General features: G+C 38.6%; 1 protein-coding gene across 2 annotated transcripts in view; it reads left to right on the top strand.

Annotated features, from left to right (window-relative positions):
• The window catches only part of PDZRN4 (PDZ domain containing ring finger 4), a 379365-nt gene that overhangs the window by 307866 nt on the left and 48007 nt on the right, over positions 1–23492 (top strand). For both annotated transcript variants that reach the window (XM_046011115.1, XM_046011116.1), the window contains 2 exons: positions 8536–8792; positions 11870–11972. In XM_046011115.1, coding sequence (XP_045867071.1) covers positions 8536–8792; positions 11870–11972 — 360 coding nt within the window. The remainder of the gene's footprint in view (positions 1–8535; positions 8793–11869; positions 11973–23492) is intronic.

Here is a 23492-nt window from a genome sequence, read left to right on the forward strand (position 1 = left end):
AGTATTTTCCCTATATATGCCTTATGTCTTTACACTCTTAGGCCCATTACAGAAAATTTCGTGTCTGCATGAGAATTTCTCATTAAGTTGAACATACTTGGATCTGATGTGTCAAAACTCAATGGATAGGTTTATTAATAATCAGCTACATCAGTTTAGTATTATCTTAGGAAGTAAAAGGTCAGTAAGTAGTTGTTATCCTACCATTTTATCAGTGGGCTCTCCTCCAAAGACTTCAAGTCATTATTCACTGCTTATAGAGTCACTTGAGATATAAAAAGTCTTTTTTATAGTAATGAAAGAGCTCCCACAATTAGCCAGAAGGCAGCCATCTATCTTTTTAAATAGCTCAGCTTGGAGGAGAACAGGATTTCAGGTGATATTTGGTAGATGAATTGTTATGACAATGATAAAGTTGGTGATACCAATCTGTGTTTTTTGCTGTAGGGATGTGTGTGTCTGTGTGTGTGTGTGTGTGTGTGTACGCACATACACAAGGAAAAAAGACATTCAGCGCAGAGTGGGAATTTATTTCTCTAAAGATATGCAAATTCAGAAACAAACTCTATGTCCCACAATTCCTTATAATTATTTTCAACTCTAAGTGATGACAACATGAATCTGTTTTTAACTAATAACAAATACAACAAGATTTTGCAACATTCATTTCAACATAATTTCAGGCTATCAAAAGGTTGCAAGAATGGTATAAAGAATTCTCAAATAGCATTCATCTAGATTCCTCAAACTTTAACATTCCATTCCATTTGGTTTAGATTCATCCCCTCCCTTCCCCCACCCCTCACCCTCTCACTTTCAAGAAGTCCTCAAGGTTAACGTCACCAGCAACAGACAAATCCATATTACTTGCTTCCTGCTGGGATAGACTGAGGAAGACACAATACCACTTCTAGACATTCTTGCCAGAAAATACAAAACCTGAATCTAATGAAGGAGAAGCACAGACAAAGACCAACTGAAGGAGATTCTGTGAAATAAGCATGCACATCAAATATGTGAATACTTTAGATTTGCTCTGTGATCTCAATGAAAGTCGTATTTTTGTACTCCCTTAACAATGCAACTTCTGCTAAATCCAAGACACCAGAAATTCTATTTTTGATGCAACTAATTTTGATAGTGAACTTAATTTGCAAAGATGTTAAGTTTTAGCTTTTGCCTTATTTTTGTTTAAATCAGACAGTTTATGTCTAGTTGTATCAGGCAGGGTCCCAGAAGGAATTGGAAGACACATCGAAGGATTTAATGGAAGTGAGTTTAATGAGGGAGCAACTTATAGGAGGTATGAGCAGAGTTAAGAAAAAGAATTTAGGGAATCACAATAGAAAGAGAAGTCCTTACTGCCCATAGACCTGAAGGTGAAAAGTAAGCGAGGGATGTGAACAGAACCTAGCAAGATTTGATGTCCTGAAATCCAGGTGGAGAGGGGCCTGAATAAATACACAGAGTACTAACTTTCTTACCATTAACTGAACCAAACAAAGTACATAAAGCAGGGAACCTAGTGATGCCGTATACAGTGGTCCATGTCGCAGAGCCCTGAGCTAGGCAGAGAAGAGTAGACTGTGCATCTGATGGACAGACCAAGAACCCCCAGCTCATGTAGCAAACAGCAGATACCTCCATTTCTTTCATTAACATGAGGGAAAACAAATGTATTTATAAAGCGGTCAATAAACCTATGTTGTACAGACTTCAATTTATTTCCTTCAGTAAAAATCAAAACATATGACCTGTTCTTTAATAACAGAAAAAATTTATGTAAAAAACCACTTCCAAATGGGAAAGCTCAGAAGAGAAGAATGTGTCAGGGAGCCTCAGGAAAGAAACAGAAAATATGAGAAAGGGACACAAAAAATGAAACAAAGAAAAGATAATCAAGGGGAAAAGCAATATGAATGGTGCCTCCCCAGAATTTCCTATAACCAAAATTGTAAGTTTGGCCAAGAATAGTTCTGATAAATTCACAAAGAATGGGTCTGTAATATCTTAATAAGAAAAACTGGAGACGAGTCTTACTTGCCCCTCACCATCAAAGTGTGCTGGGAATGGGGTCAGGAAGTAGCATACCGTCCTACTGTAGGGACCTCAGTGTCACAGTCAATTAATTAAATGTAGCTACAGGCTTTCTAGATATCTCCTTGGGTTACTGGGGGTCTGCTGTTCGTTACTATTATATAAATAAGCATTTTTAATACAGTCAGTTTCTTAGGTTGTAAATGTGTATCATGTCACACAAATGTTAATCAAGGGCAAATTCCACAGTGTCACGAGTTCTATAGGTTAGGCAACAGTCTTTATTGGGAAAACATCCAATTCAGGAGTGAGCAGCCCAGGAGTCACGTGGGGGTCCGAAACGGCTGGACTTGCGTTAGGTCTGTATACCCGTGCAAGGATCCCTACCCACTGTGGCTCTCTCTTCTTTGGGGAGCATTGTTAGGAAGAAAACAGACTACAAGAGGTTCAGAATGTCTGGGTTAGAAGTTAGTGACTTCCATTTGGCTGGGAAAGCTAGTTGTCCGGCCCTGGGGGACGTTGGAGCCCATGGGAAGCTGTCACACACCCATACACTGGGAAAATGAAGCCACCGGTCCCTCATAGTCCCAATAGGCCAAGAGGAGCCCCAGGATCACTTTTTGAATACATCTGCTTATTACATCGGATGTGATAATTACATATTTATTCTCTTCCCAAAATCCAGTAATAGCACTTTCAAAGCAGAACAGTGTACTACACAGACTTTTGGTATAATGCCATCTAACATATCTTGTATTCTTCTAAATTATCACAAACCCACAAGTGATTATTTTGTCATGAATAACATTTAAAAATGTCAAAATTAATTTTAGTCAATCTCTTGCTAGGTTTTCTTTGCTAGGTTTTCTTCATATAATTTTGACAATTCTTATTCTGTGTGTTCTTTTCACTATAAATATTTTTTATACTGTGCTATGCTTAATTTATAGGACAGATGTCCTCACAGAAGTGAACATACCAAAGTTTAGAAAAAAATTATATGATTCAATTCCTTAAAACTGATTGAACAATTACATATGACAAATGCTTTCATGACTATAGGGTTTGGATTACTTTAAATTTCTTCCATACCCAACATTTTAGCAGTAATTTAAATATTGTTTCCTCCTTCTATAAAATGTTATTAGAACATGTTTTTATAACACCTCCCTAATTATCAGGCGGAGCATTTGATCAGCATTCTCATAGGGACTTTAGTCAAAATTAATTCCACATTTATTTGTGAAGGGGGACTATCTTATAAACTGGTATGCCAACCAGAATTATACTGCTTGGCTCTGAGGATCCAAATGTAGACCACAGCGACTAGAGTTGGTGACACTGTATTATATAATTGGAATTTGCAAAGAGAGTAGAACTTAAATGTTCTCACCAAAAAAAACTAATTAATCAATACATGAAATGATGGATGTGTTAATTAACTAGATGGTTGGAATTCTTTAACGATATATACATCTATCAAATCAGCACAATGTACATGTTAAATATCTTATAATTTTCCATGTCATGTACATCTCAATAAAGCTGACCATTAACAACCGGATGAATGAATGAAGAAAGGAAGCAATAAAAATTTTGTAAACAGAAACAAACAATATTCCCGGGTTTTATACTTCTTCTCAACTTGAAATTGGGTTATATAAATTGCACATATTGTTAGGTATTCTATGCTTCTTCTGTTGAATATTCCTGTATGTATTTTCCTATGAAAGGCACAGATGCATAAAAGGCCTGATTTTTCATAAGAGGAAACAGAGGTTTGGAAACCCTCATCATTCCCAAACAGCTGACTCTGGAAATGGCAACACGCTAGGGTGACTTGGTTATTCACGCACTTGTTTGCACTTCAAAAGGAAAAAGAGAAAAGCCTGTTTGTTTTCTGATACTCAAGAAAATTTTGCATGTGGCTGGATTTGGAGAAATAATCAAATAGCACAGCTCATATCCAAGCTGAGGCCACCAGTCACTCTGGGGAGGTTACTGACAAGTGGCCCAGATTTTGCAGTTTATCCAAACGGGTAGATTGTTCGTTAGACAGAAGCCTCATCAAACATTGGCGTGATATGGTTTACATATGAAAAGCTATATTCTTTACTTAACATTCACAAGTTGCTTATGGATTAATTAGCCCATCTGCCACAACAAATGTGTTCACACTTCTTTTGCATCCATTGCTGAAAAGCCACTACTTTTCTCCTATCCCCTTATCCTTATCAATATAATGGAAAATAACTTATTAGAAACAAGACACTTATTTTTTCATCTCTGTATATATTTTTCAACTTAAGTGCTGGGGTATGAGGGAAGCCTTCCCAGAGGATAGCTTCCCACGATCACTGTTTTCTTTAGTCACCAGTCCTCCGTTTGCCAGTTCCTCTCAATATCTTCCTGCTGCTTCAAGTTTGACGTGATTATGGCTACTCCTTCCACTGGCTTCCAGTCACAAATGTGGTTGTTATGAGGACAATATTTCTATCCTGGAACTTTTATCACTGGCATCTTCTTTTCCTTCCTGGCGTTGTGGCCAATTCTGATAACCCTTTCAACGTATAATGCTCTGGATTCTCATTTATCTCAAATCAGGTGGTTCAGTCACCTTTGGAGTCCAGCCATCCCATTGTGTGACTTCTAGGCCCTGGTCAGATAGCGATCACATGCGTCTTTTCAGTTGTATTCTAGTTGCTGCCCTCCAGATGCTCTGTAGAGGCAGAACCAAACCTATTTTGAGCACTTATCACCATACCAGATGTTATGGTAACAGAGGGAATTATCTCATAGACGTCTCGCGTTTGTGACACCCTAACCTCTCACCTGTGCCTTTCACCAACAGCTTCATGAAGAAGTCTCTTTCTCTATGCCATGCTTTAATCAGATCGCCTGTGTTTTTGAAACCCTTCTGCATGAAAACTTCAAACCCAAACCCCGCAATGCGTATTTCTCTTTTAATTTTCAAATTACTTCTCTTCCCATCAGTTTTGCTCCCAACTCTTCTTAGGCAGTTTTTCCTCTTGAAAATCAGCTTTTCTGTTATTCTTCTGGCATTTTTGTTTTCCTCTTTTTACTAGGCACCCAGAACACTTGTGGTCTGCACCCATGACTACCTACATTAGGTGGGACACCTTTAACAGAGGGCTTCTCCATCTCCTGTCTCACTTCACAAAACATATAAAAATTGTATGCAGTTCGTACAAAAGCAAGGTTGAGACAGGGAAGAAGGGATGGGCAGGAGATGAAGCAAGGGAAGGAGAGAGAGAGAATATGATGGAAAAGAAATAGAATGGTAAGGATAAGGCACCATGAATACCAGATACCATGTTGGTTTAGAGTCTGGCCACTTGGGAAAAATGAAGTTTGGCTATTAATTTATTTGTTCATTTATTACAAACTTTTTTCTGTGGGTTTAAAACCTCAGATATTCTCCCAGTGTTCTTCTTCCTGGCTGTAACTGATGATAACTGAGCAAAGCAACTGCCAGAGAACCCCAATTAAGCTATTCTTTTTTGTTATTTTGAAAGGCGTAATTTATAAAATGGTGACCTTTTGGAAGGCTAACAGTATGTTGATGAACTTCAAGTGACTTGAAAAAAAAAGTGTTTAGTATCATCAGTGCTTACATTTTCTAAGGGATCACATGGGACAGTACAGCCTTTAAAGGTCATAGACTTCTTTACTTTGAGAGATATTAAATAGCTTATGAAAATAGGGGTCAGCTGCATGATAACTGGAAGAAAAGAGCATTCCCAATGGGGAAGTAAGATATTTGAGATTTTATTGACTGTGCTTTTGTAAGATTGTATTTGATGGTCCTTAAAGCAAAAAATGGAATTTACATATAAATGCTATAATTGTAGATGAATGAATGTACGGGTCTTAGAATCAATAGCTATTGATCTTGCTGTGAGAGCGCTAATACTGTCTGCATATACTGAACATTATAATAAGAACTAATTATTTCACAGCCTAAAATACTCTTTGGTAATTTTTATGTTTCTGCAGAAATTGTTATACGTTTCTGGATTTTGCAGAAATAATCAGTAATCAGTGAGGAACTCACTTTTTAAAAATTCCTCTTGCTTTGAAAATCACAAAAACAAGTAAGAAACAAAGGAATACCAAGACTACATTGCAGGCAAGGTGCTGAGCCACCTTGAGAAAGAAATCGGATAATGGCATTAGTCTGTCCACTACATAATGACACAAAATTTATGCATTAGAAGGATTTAATGTGTGACTGGAAGACACCCTAGCCACAAATTGTTTTTCTCTTTACCTTCAGATATTGTTTGAAGTCCTTCAAAAAGGGCACTGTCTTCTTTCCTTCTACCCCTATTAGGGGTTACTTTAAATGCAAGGCTTATGGATTATGACCAAGATTTCTTTTCAGGGTGAAAAGGATGTAAGACTTTTCAGGAGTGGATATTCACTAAACTGAAGGAACACCATAAAGCAGAAAGAATCCTGGAGACAAAGGGCAGTTTCTCCCTACCCCATAGATTCTGGCAGAGCAATCTTGTCTACTACTGGGTCACCTTCTCCAACCCTGAAGCTCTTAAATACTGACCACAGTGTGATACATAAAGAATGACACCAGCCAAGATAAGAGGCTAGATTTTAGGTTTCGTTTATCTATTCTTATATTTCACTTACCATCTGCTGATTACACATCCTCAAGAGTGGAAGTGGTGGCCCTGGCCCAAAGTACCCCAGACCAGTTGCTCAAGGAATGAATGACTATGTCCACTGATGTCCCTTGTTCACATACTCCCACATGCCCAAGGTTATCTAGACATTCCAAGGTTGTACCAATACCAAGGCAGCAATAATGTTCAACTTTAGTCCTAAAGAATCAGTGAGAATGTAAAGATCGATGAGTTTTGCACACTGGTAGGTAACCATTTGTATCGTCTACTGAAGTTTCTTAATAGTGATCCAAGAACTGTACTGGGACACATTTTGCTGGTGAGGAAACTTAATTGCTCAATTTTTGAAGGCACATTAACTCTTTCAGGGTCCATTGAGTAAATTAGGTCCTCCAGGTCATTAAGCCTTTCTCGACATGACATGATGATTTCTACCTGGCATTGTATCATTTACCCCCAAATACCCCACACTTGCTTGGAGCACGTTCATATTCTTTGTCTACTCAGGGAGGGAGAATGCGCTCATGTGGATGTCAGCCACTGCTCTCTGACTGCAACTCAGCGACTTTCTTTGCTTCTTCTTAAGTCACCCAGGAATCCCTAAGGATTTGCTGGTGCGTGGCTGTTATCAGAGCCTCCCCAACAGGCAGATGGCTTCATTGTCTAGAAAGAGTATCATTTCAGGGGTTTTAAGCACAGTATTGTGCCCCCAAGTATCTTTTCGTATTTGCAAAAACCAACATTATTGATTCATCTAGGGTGGGAACTGTGAAGATATTTCAAGATGCTGTAGGCCTTTATTAAAACAACTTCCACGATGGACTCTGTTATCAGGACTGGTTTTAGGGAAATAAAGTGACAGCAATGTGGGGGCAGTCTGTACTGCCACTGGAAAGGGTGTTTAGAAAATTGTGCGGGTGTCTGGAGTGCCACGAAGGCTGGAGCACAACACTGGCTCTTGGTAATTAGGCATGGGAGAGTCTCACAGAAAGAATGATTTTTCTCTCCCAAATGCCAGTGGTTGGCCCTGCTGAGAAGCAGTGACAGAGAGCAAAGGCAGACATTCCCTCTCTCTCTGTTATGTCCAGGGCTACTTTGGAGAGTCGTAAATTGGTATAAATTAAAACAGGGAAGGATCCAAAGGAACCAGAGTATATTCAGAGATGTTTTAGAGCAGTGTGCCCTTCAAGTGCATATAAATCAGCTGGGATCCTGTTAATACACCAGTTCGGACTCAGCAGGCCTGGGTTGGGTCAGGGATCCTGCATTTCTAGTAATCTCTTACGCTCATGCTTATGCTGTTGGTCCACAGACCGCATTTTGAACAGCCAAGATTGACAATAAAATGTATGGTAACATGGTCTTGATTTTATGACGATAACATGGTCTTGGATTTAAAAACAATTAATATGACAGGAATTGGACAACACCCACAAAATCAGATATCAAGCCATCACACTTTGATTAAATATTGAAAATTCCACAAAGAGATGGATAGAACATTAAAAAAAAAAAAGATATACTTAACATTTCTACCTATCTGAAGATTCGGGTGAACATTTTCTGAGGCCGAGGGGTGATTCAAATTTTTTAATCTTTACTAATGATCCTGACAGTATCCTTCCTAATGAAACAAGAAGCAATTGTTTTCCTAATCTTCTTCACTTCCAAGTATTGGTGAAGAGTTCAGTAAATGTCAGTGTCCAATTAAATAATGCTTTACGAACTTCGTATGGGAGCGGGTGTTTAAACATAGCCTCCCCACCTTTTCTTAAGCTAGGATGACAGCCTCTCTGTTCTTTCCTCTGCAATGAACAATGTCCTTGTATCTTCACAGGTCAATGGGAAGGATCTCTCAAAGGCCACCCATGAAGAGGCAGTGGAAGCTTTTCGAAACGCCAAGGAGCCCATTGTGGTCCAGGTGCTAAGACGAACACCTCTCAGTAAACCAGCCTATGGAATGGCCCCAGAAGTGCAGCTCATGCATGCTAGCACTCAGACAGACATCACCTTTGAGCACATCATGGCTCTGGCAAAACTCCGGCCGCCTACCCCTCCAGTGCCAGACATCTGTCCATTTCTGCTCTCAGACAGGTATTTTTTTTTCTGTCATTTTTCCCAAAGCCCTGTTTATTTTCATTCAGCATTCCAAGTAGGTGTTGGAGAGAATCAGTCACACTAGCAAGCTGACCATTCTAGAGACAGGCTCTCTGTTCTCTTTGGAAAACATCTCCATCGTGTCTATATCCAACTGGATCCCAGCTGGCCCTGAGAGTGACTTTCCCTGACCCACACAGTTGCTTCACGTTAGGAATCATGCTTGCTGCGGAGCAATGAAAAATTCTGGCTCTGATTAGTTCATCTTCATATTTCCAGCCATCAAAAACCTCATGCTACTCGTGAGCACCGGTCAGGGAAATAGCTTTTCTCACCAAAGCTGCCAAAAACCTTATTAAGACTGACACAGAAGTGGCGTGTTGGCACTCTGTTCTCCTCTGTGGGTCGCCTCTCTCTCTTTCACTCTTGCTTTTCTCTTCTTTAAAGGAAAAGCTAGGAAATTAATTTAATTAAAGTGCAATTCTCCAAAGAAAGCAATTACCCAATATATTGAGATGTCAACAAAAGATTCTGACTGTCAGTGAGTAAGTATAAGGGCTGTGAAATCAGAATCTATTAAAGGAATATCTTTTCCCTATTTTTTACCTAATTTAAAGGCAGGTCGAGAGATTTTATTCAAATAATCTTACTTGTACAGTCTTATTTTATGAGGAAGTATGTTTTGCTCCATACATTTTGCTCTGTGCACTATGCAGCAAATATTCAAACATTAGAGAGAGTTTGATTTAAAAGAACAATGGTCTCTTTAGGCTGCATTTTCATTGCCTACTGCAGTCCATTCTGCACTCTGTAAAACACAGATCTGATCACGTCCCTGCCCTTTAGTGGCTTCTGTTAGGTCCGTGTCCGTGGTCCACATGTGTGCATTAGAATCACCTGGGAATTTTAAAAAGGCGTATCAATGCAATGCCTGAATCCCACCTCAGACCAATCAAGAAGGCGTTTTTAGAGTGAGCCCAAGCACCAAATCTTTTTGCCGAAATCTCCCTATAGGTAATTTTAAGGTACAGCCATGTTTTGGAAACCACTCCTTGAAACTTCAAGTTCCAAGAGGGCAAGGACGCTATTTATCTTGCTTCGTACTCCATCCAAGCAACCACTACTTATCAAATAGCCCCCTTTATCCGGCACTGGAAGTAGGTGCTGGGCATGTAACTGGGAACAAAAATAAAGTCACCACCTACCTTCTAGAGGAGGAGAAGAAGAATACACAGGCAAACAAATACTGAATATTGATAAGTGCTCCATGATGCAGAGGAGCCTTCCAATAAATGACAGCTAACATTTATTAACTAATTTGGCATGTTTTGGGTAATATTACAAGTGTTCTACATTTATTAATCCACTTGATCCTCACATCAGTCTTTAGAGGGAGTGCATTGTATTATTACCATCACAGTTGAGGAAAGATGTTCAGTAATTTGGCCGAGGTCACATTGGAAGTAAGTGATAGGGCCAGGCTTCTGAGCCTAAGAGGTCCAACCCCACTACCCACTCTCTAAACAGATAACCTGTGTCGCTCTCCCTAAGTTCTGCAGACCTTAGCTTAGCGGCAACCTCTTCTAGCAAACTTCCTAGAACTGCAGTAGGGACATCCCCCCTCCCATCTGCTCTCAGATTCCATATTTCCCCTGAAGTCTCACTTTTCACATTGGACATTCCCACCTTACTGCTCTACCCAGTGCATAGGGTAAGGATTGGATTTGGTGTACCCAGAGATTTCTAGCCCTCCACAGAGGTCCTAGCATCTGGTAGACAATAAATGTTTATTGAATGAATAAGGTGTTCCTTGTGGCAGGGCTCCCTTCTTACCAACTGAAAGACAAGAGAAACCCATTAGGTTTCCAAAGTCGCAAGCTTAATGGTTCACCGGCCCAAATGGGTTTTCAGAGTCAGTCTAAATTTAAGCAAGGACAGTTTACCTGTTAGACCAGCAAGCAAAATGTTCCATGTACTGCTTTTGCTGTTAGGGTTCACATCAGTTAGCCCTATGTAGAGATGACAGCCATGGACAGCAGTGAGAAGAGATGGTAGAATGTTTATATTGAGGGTGTGAGGACCCCAGGATGCGTCTCTTGTGCACCTCTGGGCTAGAGATAAGGAAACGATTTATACTACTAACTCTAGTTTTTCAGTAATGTCCACCCTGGTGGAGCTTGGAGATCGTACCTGCCACCAGCTTGCTTAATTGCACTGAGTCTTTTTCACTAACTTCTAGAATAGGGATGCCCTCGTGTCCTTTGCCTTTAAACTATACTTGACCTTCACACGGTCTAAAGTATAGGATCTATATCATAGCATATAGCAATTTTAAAGCACTTCCATAAATGACTTACAACATTCTTCTGAAGTGAGATAAATGAAATTTATGTACAATGCCCCAGGTCCCCCTCATTTCCTTTAATCCTCTCTCTAAATTTTTGGAAGGGATTATGAAACCCTGTGGCTTATAGGAATTTCCAGTGAGGTGTCACCATGAATGCTGATTAATATTTGTGCATGGGCCCTCTATCGAAGAGGGAAAAATGTGGGTTATGAGGGAGAACAAGGAAGGAGGTCTTAAGGATTGAGGGCAAGGCAAGTGTGTTTTACAATCTAAAAAATACGTGCTTTTGAAATCAGATTTCAAAAAACAGTTTGGGGCTGTGTATTAGGAAATGGGTAGTACTTCATTATAAAAACCCCTCTTTGGGTAGACTGTGGTCTCAGAAGCCACACACCCATGTATGGAGCAAGTCACATTTGGTGGAATGGAAGCAGGCCAGGGAGTATCCCACACCATGGCCGGTCAGAGATTTCACATCAGACTCTATGGAGTGCAGTTCTGGCCATGGGCCCTTCCTCTTGGTATTCTCTCAGAAAATCAAATAGACGGATCCCATGGAGGGGAGAGAGAAAAGCAATCGCTTTTTGTGAGCTTCTAGTTCACTCAGGCCTGGATTGCTACAGGTCTTATGGCAAAGTAGAGAAAACAAGTGAAATTCTAAAATCAGTTTTAATCTTGAAAACAACCCTTTTGATCCATTTCTGTCATCTCGCTACATTCCCCACAGCTGCCATTCTCTTCATCCGATGGAGCATGAATTTTATGAGGACAATGAGTATCTTTCCAGCTTGCCTGCCGATGCAGACAGAGCAGAGGACTTTGAATATGAGGTAAGATCATTTTCACACCACGTTTCTTCGTGAAGTTATGGTCGAGGGGTTTTGTACAACAAAAAAAAATTTAACTTATTACTGTGAGAAATATTTTGTCTATTATATATTGAGGGTAAGTTCTTTTACCTATTGTTTGGGCTGTTTGTGTCTAGTATTTTAAATATACTGGAAAATAGTTTTATAATATAAGCTTGAAAATAATTTGCTTGCATTTTTGTTGATTTTCATAAAGAGTATTAGGGCAGGTACTTTTTTTCTTTTTACTGTAATAAGGTAATTTCCAAGTAGAGTTTGAAAAAAAATTATATTTAAAACCAAGACTGTACTTCTGTTTTCATTCATTGTAGGGTATTTTGGTTTTAGTTGACAAACTAAATTGTTTTATATTAGGTATATTTTCTTTCACTTATTCAACATTCTCTTTATTTGTGACTCAAGTATATACCATAAAAAGTAGTTTCACTGACTTTCTAGAAAGAGGAATGGTCTAATTCCCTTTTGTTGTTTAGCCTTCACAACATATAGGGTAGAGTACCTAGATTGTGATATACAATAATTCCAAAAGCCCATCGATTAATTATTTAAAAGCTTTCACAAAAATTAAAGGATTTATCCTAATATTTCCTCTTCTCCTGCCGTCTATAAATCTTTGAAAGGTTTCAGACCGCTCTGACATTTGGAAATAAAGTAGATTGGGAAGGTAAAGAAGCTTTGGTAAACAGGTAGAGAACCCATGATTATCTGCCCTTTTAATGCTTTAGATGATGTCATACAAGTTCAGCAAAATGTTCTTTTCCGTTTTACAACCTGGAAATCCTGAAATCTCTTCCCTTAGGAGGATCTGAAATCAAATAAGGCCGATTCTGTGAAGCTCACCCAAAGCAAATAGACGCTTATTTGAAATCTTCGCCCCGCAAAAGTCATTGCTGGGGATTACCGAAATCATTTGTGTGATGATACCTAACATCTGAGTAGGTGGTTTCAGCGTTGTTGTTGTTCCTACTAATTTTTTATCCCTTTTCCATTAAGTTGATTGAAAAGTTTTATTTTATAAATCTATTCAAGGACTGGTATGCGCTGAAATATCCATTAAGTTTTGTCTTCTCATGAAAAACAAATTACAAAGTTGAGTCACTTACCCAAATAATTCAAGATTAAATGATGTTTTCCTTTCAGCTAATGAATACTTTGGGTTTAGGGACTGGAATTACCTAGCTCACTTCAGCTTTTTATTTAGTTTGTGCCTTCAAGCTTTATTAAAGATAAATCTGTATTCGGAGGGAGGGCATGGAAGAAAAACTTGCTTAGGCTAGCAGGTTAACAGTAAAAATTATGTTAATTAATTAACATATCATTGAATATTCCAGTGCAGACAGATTTCCTTACCTTTCTGTAGGACTTACTGTAGCTGAAGCACATCCTCTTTTTTGAACAATATAAATCCCTAATAGATGCCAGCCTCAGTATGATGACAGTGGTAAATGCTCAGACAGATCCTCTGTAGCCTGTAATCTCAACTAATCACAGCCTCGTAGTCATTAATTTGCTGTCAGCTGTGATTCTCTTGCCGAAGGCGTCTTTCTGAGTGATTGAAACAAGAATGTTCCTGTGAAATTTAAATAAGGAAGACATTACTGTGACAGGCTTCAGTCACGGGAAAGGATGCATTTGAAAGCATCCTACATGGTTAAACAGAGGGGCGGAGGCATGGGGGAGTATCCCAAGGATCATTTACCAGGTTTCGGGGAGAATAATGGTTCTACCTAGCACTCCTCAGTCTGTCCCGGTTATGAGGCAGAGTGGCACACACCATCCCTCATGGCTGTGTGAGATTAGATGGTAAAACCTAGTCCACGGCTGTCAGCATTGCTGATCATTGTGGATGATTGCTGAGCATCGTGGATGCCACATTAAGTGGGGAGACTTTGAAATCACAGTCCCGTCTTCTGCACTGTTGTATTTAGACGCACACCAGTCAAGTGCCTCTGTGACCAGCTAAGATGACCTCAGCTCCCTCAGAGCTTTGAGACTGCAGTGGTCGAGCCCCTTCCAGGACTGCTTCTGTGCCTCTTAGAGAACATTACAGGAAAGAGGCCTAATGGCCAAAGAGAGAACTTCATCTCAAAAAAAGATAAGATTTCTCCTCAACCTAGACACTAACGCACATCAGCAGGCCATCGAAGAATTGAGGAAGGTTCCCTTTCCATCTGCTCCCATTCGTTTCTACCTTCAGTAGTTAATGAGCACTTAAAATAGGCCAGGCTCTTATCTAAGTATGCGATTGATGAAGCCCCTGCTGTGGCAGCTTACCTGCAGGGAAACGGGAAAGACACAGCCTGTTCCGGGATGGGCAGGGCTAACGGTGAGCAACTGCGTGGGTAATGGAGAAAGGAAATGCATGGTGTTAGGACGGGGTCTTGCTGTCTTATGCAAGAAGTCGGGGAAGGCCTCTCTCATAGGAAACTTAAGGAAAGTAAGAGAGCAGCCACGTGGGAAGGGCAAGTACAAAGGGCCGGAAGCAGAAGCGTTCCGTGTGCTTCAGGAACAGCAGAGGCCAGTGCTCTAACAGCCTGGACAAGGAGGAAAGTGGGAGGAGGAGAAGCCAGAGGGAGGAGGGGCTTATCTTGAGGCACCTTTCACTTTTCCTGTGAGGATGGGAAGTTGCTGTGGAAGTGCTGAAACCCTAGCGAGATTCCTCTGCTTGCCAGAATGAATTTGACGGTTGGGGGGGTGGGGGCGAAATGGGGGATGGGTGGGGGGAGGAGTGTTGGGCGTAGGAAGCAAGGGCTGCAGCGGCACAGTCAGGCAAGCCAAGGTGGATGCCCGGGGATGGTGAGGCAGAAAGGGCTGAGGCATGGTCTGGAAGGACAGCATCCATCTCTGGGCACAGGGTTTTGCCTAAATGTCTGTGTTTCCATCATTTGCCTCCAAGCTGCAATTAGATTTGGGCTACAGATTTGGGCTGAAAACAGGATTTTCCTTCTGACTTTTTAAAAAACAAAATACCATAGGCGGAAGGGAAACAATGCTTCTGGCATCCGCTGGAATTAGCATAGTACACCCACTCTTTAAAAGACAGGAAGTGCACAGAACTGCATTTCTCAACTTGCTAAATGCCAACTGTGTAACTGTAGAGGCCCCTTTGTAAAGACCTACTTGCTATGGACTCAGTGAACCAAAGCTGATCTGTCTATCTTGTGCCTACATATTTAGGGACTTTGAGTGCCTGGATTATTGACCAATAGACCAAAACAGATCTGACTATCTTGTAAATACATATTAAGGGACTTTTTAACATGCAAATTATTGCATTGATAGACTTAACAGCTCCCTTCAGAGCCATGATAGGCAGCAAATGCTTCTTTGGAGATATTATAGTCAGTGTGTCAATGTTATGGTGACTCTGGTGCGTTAGGGACCTCTATGAAATTTTAATGACACCCATATCTCACCATGGCCTATCACCACTTTGCCTAGGAAAACTATTTGACTGGCTTTAAAATTTCCTCACTATGCTCCAGAAAAGTCTCAGAGGACCAGTCTGCATTAAAAGACTCATAGCTTTAAGTGTGTTCTCTTCTATAAATGATGGCCCTTTTCCTCTAATTAAAAATGATAAAGGATTTTAATTTTATTTGTAAGAGAAATAATAAAAATATCAAAATTTAAATAATGCACCCATCCTAAGAGTCAGGGTGCCCCATACCACTGAAATACTACCGAGGATTAAGCGTCTTCTCTTCTTTATTTTCAACTTTGTGCACTTTTTTCCTAGAGCCAGCTAAAGGTTGAAATAAATCATAAATAGCCCTTAGCAACTCAGAGGCAGATCTCAAATCCAGCCTCTACCAGAAATAATTTAAAGGGAAAGGCTTCAAGAAATATAGAGCCCTTTCATCCAACCCCTAATAAAGATATGTTTGCCCCTGCTGGAGTGCAAGGAAGATGCTGAATTTTCTGTAGCATTTACCATTAACTCTCAAAAGTCGGTGTGCTAGAGAAGAGTCCGAGAAGTAATATTAGACTAATAGTAAAGTCCAACATTTTGATAGCATAAAACATCAGGTTAGCCAAGACAAGCAAATAATTTAATTAGCACTTCGAAGTCTGGTGGTTTTCATCACCTAGAAATGCCACTCAAAACCATTTCTACTCCTCCTCCTGAGAGCAGGCTAGATACCCAAGAACCTGAATTCAGTGTACATTGAGTTCCCCTTCTGAACATGTGGTCATCAGAATGAGAAGGAATTTAGAAGTTGGCTTGAAGAGGTGTTAAAAGTAGAAGGGTGAGGAGGACAAGTGTATGTCAGGGTTCTGTATATATATCAACTGAAAACGAAACCCAGGCTCCTATGTAGAAATAGGAAAGAGCATTTAGCACATTAATTAGGTTCTTCTTGACAATTCTTATGCAAAGTATAGTAAACCCTGTGCTCCACTGAGAAAGGTCATTTTACAAAATTTGTTTTCCAGACGCGGATCCCTGTGAATAGGTGCAGAATATTTGTGACAATCTGAGTAGATAATCTCTCTCGTAATAGTTAAAGAAAAGAGAATTATGAATCAAGGAGATGGTCATTCAAAAAAATAACAAGAGAATAAATATTAACTAGATTTTGGTCATATTTTTCAAGCAGCTTCATGACTGTGAAACAAACGGGAAAATTCATGTGCATATGTAGAACTTGGTGGCTCCTTTCTAGGCTGTGAGGGCAAAGACCTTATCTGTCTGTTTGTCATTGCATCACATCACTCATTTCATAGTGGGTACTCATATTTGGTCAATGAACAAAGGAGGATTCCTGTTGTTGTCTGCATGGACCAACTTTTGAGCAATGCAGTCCCTTTGGACTTTTTGTGCAAGGGAATTGGAAAGGAACCTGGGACCACCATGCAGTTACAACAGATATCCTCTCTCTTTCTCATAGGTATATGTTCCTTTTTTATTAAGTTCACACCTCTCTGCAATGTCTCCCTATTTGCTGCACCCCACCCCCAGTCTCTGGAAACCATCTTTTGACTCTGACCCTCTGTTTCTGTGAGTTTGACTTGTTTTTTCTTTTTTTAGATTCCACATAAAATGATACTATGCAAATTTATCTTTCTCTGACTTCTTTCACTTAGAATAATGCTCTCAAGATCCATCTCTATGGTAGCAAATGGCAGGATTTCCTTCTTTCTCACAGACACACACACACACGCGCGCACACACAAACCACATCTGCTTTATCTATTCATCCACTGACAGACACTTAGTTGTTTCCATATCTTGGCTGTTGCAAATAGAGATATTTATCTTTTATGTCAAGGGTTCTCTAATCCAAGCATCATTTTTGTTTCTGTTCAACACTTCTAAAGAAAGGTCCAAAATGCAGGAGAATGAGGAGAGAGATAAGAAATGAAATATAATTTTAATGGTCTCAATGTAAATTCATTCCTTCCAATTATAAGAATCTCATACTTGATATGAATTTGATATATTCCCTAATCCACCCAAGTACTTCCTTTATAACTTCCTCACCAAGGGATCATCCTACAAATTTATGAAACACAACAATGGACAGAGAACTGAGAGCCTCCCCACGTAGCCAACCCTGACTCTGATTGTCTCTGGGAAATGTGTCAAGGAGTTTGAAAACCAATGCTGGAAAGAATATGTTTGGTGTGAGACATAATTTATAAAAAGATGATAATATTATCCATATGTGTATTGGATATTAGGGAAAAGAGAAAATAGTGCATAGAGTGTGAAAATGTAGCATTTTCAGAATTATTTTGATTCACCGCATGCTTTATATTTCACCAGTCCCTTTTATTCCACTTGTTAGTCACATTTTAGAATTATTAATGAAATATATGAGATAATTTTATACCACTTACCACTGGGGCAATAAAATCATCCATTTAAAAAAATCACCTTAATAGGTTTCATTCTTGTGGGAAATTTATTGAATTGAAAACCGACCTAGATGAAGTGTGAAAATATTTTTATTATTTAAACATTTAAGATAAGATGGTATGCTATCAGAGTTGGCTCACTGAAGTATCTAGTCATGACACCACCATTTTCTCAAGTTATAGCAAATTAAAATCTTAGTCATGGAAGGCAACCCAGAAGTTGTCATGTAGCAGAGCTTGTATTTCTAGACTCTCTGGGGCACCTTTCTCCTTCATATCACCACTGCTTCCTCTCTTGCGTAGGAGATTATCTGTAGGTTCTTTCTTGGTCTCCTGGGCTCAGTCCCCTAGCCTCTGCAGTCCATTCATTCACCACTTCCTGCCAGACCAGCTCTTCTCAAACAGAGTTCTCACTGGGTCAGTCCCCCATTCATCATCTTGTATGATTCTCCTCATTGAATTAACTCAAATTCTCTGCCTGGCAGCAAAGATCCTTCATACTCTGTCACCTCCCTACTTTTTCAGGCAGCCCAGCAATACTCAGAGAAAGCTGGGTACTTTCCTTCCTCTACACCTTTACCTATGAGAATTTCTGTCCCTCAAATGCTTTCCTCACACTGTCCCACCACAGAACTACCATATCACATTCTATAATTTTTTTTTTGCATTATGCCTTGGGTTATAGTTATTTATGTACATATCTTTTCTTCTAAATAGTTTGTCTTCTTTAAAGAAGTGACCATGTCTAAGTATCTTTATATCACTGGGAGAGCCTACCTTCCACATACCTTAGCACACAGAGGGCATTCAGAAATATTTGCTTGAGAAGTGAATAAATTACTGATATTGCTGCTACTGTTCTTATTTTGTAAGTATCCTGAACACAAATACAAAAAGTGAAATGGTGGGGAAAGGGGAGAAGACAGCTGACAGAAAATAGAAATTTGAAATAAAGTGTGAAAGTCTTTGATTTTCTCTTAATATTTCAATTAACAGTATAATAATTGGAGTAAATGATTTTAAACATACACTTATGCCAGACTATAAAAAAAAGAAAATTTGGATTTTGTGTTTTTGTTGACATTCTAACAAGAATATGCATATTTTACCTCACACTTAGAAGCTGGAGAACCCTACTAAACAGACAACCTGACTTAGTAAAGAATGACTGGAATTCAACTCCCTGGTAGGATAACCATACATTCTGGTATGCCCTAAGCTATCCTCATGTATGGCTAAGTTCCACTTTAATTATGGGTAGCACCATCTTTCTTTCATCTTCAAATATGTCCTAACTACATACTACATTATATACTTGACTTATTTTCAGTACTTGAACCTTAGTTGAGGCTGAAACTTTGTAATCACACTTTATATAATCCTAAAATTCCAAGCAGAGGTAACTCAGAATTTCTTAATTTGAAAACTCATGTTTATAAAGTTGAAGGATTTTCCTAAGTTGTGATTTTCTATTAAAAAAAAAAAGTTCTCCATAAGAAGTGACTAGAAAGAAATAGCCATCAAAATTGTTGTAATTCGTTTAGATTTATTCCTGGAAGAAATGATATTGGAGCACCTGGGTGGTTCAGTGAGTTAAGCAGCTGCCTTTAGCTCAGGTCATGATCTTAGAGTCCCGGGATCAAGCCCCACGTCAGTCTGTCAGTCTCCCTGGTCGGGGGAGTCTGCTTCTCTCTCTCCCTCTGCCTCTCCCACCAGCTTTTGCGCTCTCTTTCTCTCTCTCAAATGAATAAATAAAGTCTTAAAAAAAAAAAAGAAATGAGATTAGTATTATTGTTAATTTGTTCATGTAATTTCATAAAATAAATATGAAGCCCATCTATCTTTCACCTCACTGATTATGAGAACACTAAACTTTATTTCTTAAGAAAACAATGAAAAGCAAATTTAACCTTCCAAGTTGGTTATTAAAATACTAGAAATCTAGATATAAGATGAAGATTCCTTCCACTACATATATGAATTTTATCAAAACCCTGACATCCAATTTTTGTTCAAAGATACTCATGATACACATTCAGATGATTGCTTTGCATTACTAAAAGGTGTTAGAGGTTGTGTTTAAGGTGAAAATTTGCATGTCAAATCATATTCCCCAATATCTCCTATTCTGCTTTCAAAGAACTATTTTCAAAGGGGCATAGAAAGGAGAGCTGTCTTTTCACTATAAATCAAATTCCAGATAAGGATTCCAATGTTCCCTCCAGAGGCAATATAATCTAGTTGAATATGTCCAAACAAGGAATGTGGTCCCAGTTCTAGCTCTGTCTCTTAAAGGGACCACTTACCTCCTGAGTCATACCATCTTCACATGTGAGCTCCATGGGGATACCAATAATATTTGGAATGATTTGTCTCTTCTGGTCCGCCCATGTAACTCACTTGAGCAAAATGAGACAAACCCATAGTCAGATCCTTAAATTTTTACAAATATTTTAACATTTCAGTCCTATCAACCCCCATTTTCCAGATTTTTATAGAGAGCATACACACTTAAGGACACACATTGGTCTATGTCTAGTACCATACTTTACCAATGGGTAGAAAGTAGCACACCTCTCCATATTATCTCTGACTTTAGCTTTAGTGTTTGGAACCAGCTGACCCATAAATATTTGCCAAGGTGAACTAGCAGTTGCAGTAGCACTGTAAATTATTTTACTTAAATACAGCATTTATTTTTTAATTAGAAAAATATAGAAAACAATCCCAGTTTAGATTTTTTCCCACCAAATTACTGTCTTTGAAAAAATTTTGGAATCTTTAAAGAGGATGTGTTTTATATTGGCATGACAGTTCTCCCCTTTCTCCTTTAGACTTAAGGCCTTGCAATGCTCTGGTCCATAAGTATACAGTGAGCTCATTGATATTCACAATGTATTAAATAATCAAACTTAATATAAATAAAAGAGACTCTTGCATGATCGATATAGATAGTGTGTTATGAGCCAAAGATTATGGTAAATCCAATGTATGTATATGAAGTCCAAAATAAAATTTTAAGTACCATTTTCTGCAGTTGTACCATTTAAGGTAACCACAGTTAATACTTTGTCTCACATCGTTTTTCCTATAACTAAAATTTCATCCTTTTGTTGGGTAGTTACATTTTTTCCCCAGGTTTCTTAGCTATAGGAAAATAGAGTGACCTGAGTCATGCATGAAACTACATCTGCATTTTATTTTTCTCTGGCTTTATTGAGATATAGTTGACATATAACATTGTATAAGTTTAAGGTATACTACATGATGACCTAATATATGTATATGTTGTGAAATTATAACTGCAATAAGATTAGTTAACACCTCTACCTCTCACATAATTACCTTTTTGTGCGTGTATGGTGAGAACATTTAAGATCTACTCCCTTAGAAACTTTCAAGTATATAATACAGTGTTGTTAATTAAAGTCAGCAGGCTGAATGTGAGATTCTCAGAACTTATTCATCTTAGAGCTGGAAATTTTAACTCTTTGACCAATATTTCCCCATTTTCCCCACTTTCTGGTCCCTGGCAACCATGGTTCTACTCTGTTTTTGAGTTCAACTTTATTAGATTACACCTATGAATGAGAATGCAGTATTTCTCTTTCTTCATCTGGTTTATATCACTTAGCATAATGTCCTTGAGGTCCACACATGTTGTTGCAAATGGCAGGATTTCCTTCTTTTTATGGCTGAATAGTATTCCATTGGAGGTGTATATCACATTTTCTTTATCCATTCATCCATCAATGGATGCTTACATTGTTTCTGTGTGTTGGCTATTGTGAATAAGATTGCAATGAACATGGGAGTCCTGATGTCTCTTCAATATCTTGTATTTGTTTACTTCGGATATATATACCCAGAGCGGGATTGCTGGACTATATGGTAATTCTTTTTCTCAAATTTTTGGAGGAAATTCCACGCTGTTTTTCATAGTGGTTGTGCCAATTTCCATCCCCACCAACAGTGCATTAGGGTTTGCTTTTCTCCACTTCCTCACTAACACACTTGTTAGGTTATATGTTTCTAGGAGATTATTCATGTGTCTTCTAGGTTATCCATTTTGCTGGTATATGATGGTTCATAACAATCTCATGATCCTTTGTATATCTGTGGTCTCAATTATGATGTTTCCTCTTCCATATCTGATTTTATTTATCTGAGACTTCACTCTTTTTTTTGTTAGTCTAGCTAAAGGTTTACCAAGTTTCCTCATCTTAAAGAATCAGCTATTTTCATCTATTATTTCTGTTGTTTTTCTGATCTCTATTTATTTCTTTCTCTTTTTAAGATTTTATTTATTTATTTGACAGAGATCACAAGTAGGCAGAGAGATGGGCAGAGAGGAGGAAGCAGGCTCCCCGCTGAGTAGAGAGCCCGATATGGGGCTCGGTCCCAGGACCTTGAAATCATGACCTGAGCTGAAGGCAGGCTTTAACCCACTGAGCCACCCAGCCGCCCCGACCTCTATTTATTTCTGCTAAGAAAATGGCTAACTTTGGGCTCAGTTTGTTCTTTTTCTAGTTCCTTGAGGTGTAAAATTAGAGTGTTTGAGTTCTTTCTTTTCTTAGTGTAAGCATTCATCACACTAACTTCCTTCTTAGGACTGCTTTTGCTGCATTCGTAAGTTTTGGCATGTTGTATCTTCATTTTCTTTTTTTTTTTTTTCCAATAAATTTTTTATTTTCCTTTTGAGTTCATCTTTGACCACTGGTTATTTAGCAGTGTATTTTTAAAATTTCCACGTATGTGTGAATTTTGCAACTTCCTCCTGTTATTAATTTCTAGTTTCATACAATTGTGGTCAGAAAAGATAATATGATAGCAGTCTTCTAAATGTGCTAAACTTGTTTTTTAAGTTAATGTATAATCTGTCCTGAGGAATATTCTGTGTATGTTTGAGAAAAAAGTGCTACTATTGGATCAGATGTTCTGTATATGTGTGTTAGGTCCATTTGCCCTAAAGTATATTTGAAGTCCAATGTTTCTTTACTGGTTTTCAGCATTTCAACATTTCCTTACTGATTTTCAGTATTTCCTTATTAGTTTCTTATTAATGATGTACCCACTGTCAAAAGTGGGGTGTTGAAGACTGTATTACTGTATTGTTACCTGTTTCCCCCTTCAGATGTGTAAATATTTGCTTAATATATTTATGCTCTAATAATGAGTACATATTAAATTTACAATTATCCTGTTGATGAATTGACTGCTTTATTGTTATATAATGACTTTGTCTATTGTTCCAGATTTTGACATAAAGTCCATTTTATGAGATATAAGTATAGCTACCCCTAATCTCTTTTAGTATCCACCTGCGTAGGTTATCTTTTTCCATCCTCTACTCTGTGCCTAAGTGTGTCCTTAAAGCTGAAGTGAGTCTCCTGTAGGCAGAATATAGTTGGTTCTATTGTTTTTTAATCTACCTGGCCACTCTCTGCCTTTTGATTGGAAAATTAATCCATTTACATTTAGAGTAATTATGGATAGGTAAGGATTTAGTAATGTCATTTTGTTAATTGTATTCTGACTGTCTTAGAGTTCTCTTATTCCTTCTTCCTCTCTTGCTGACTTCCTTTGTGAACTGATGAATTGACTTTGTGGTGGAGGTAG

The sequence above is a fragment of the Meles meles genome, chromosome 7 (genome assembly GCF_922984935.1).
Source record: "Meles meles chromosome 7, mMelMel3.1 paternal haplotype, whole genome shotgun sequence".
Classification (NCBI taxonomy): domain Eukaryota; kingdom Metazoa; phylum Chordata; class Mammalia; order Carnivora; family Mustelidae; genus Meles; species Meles meles.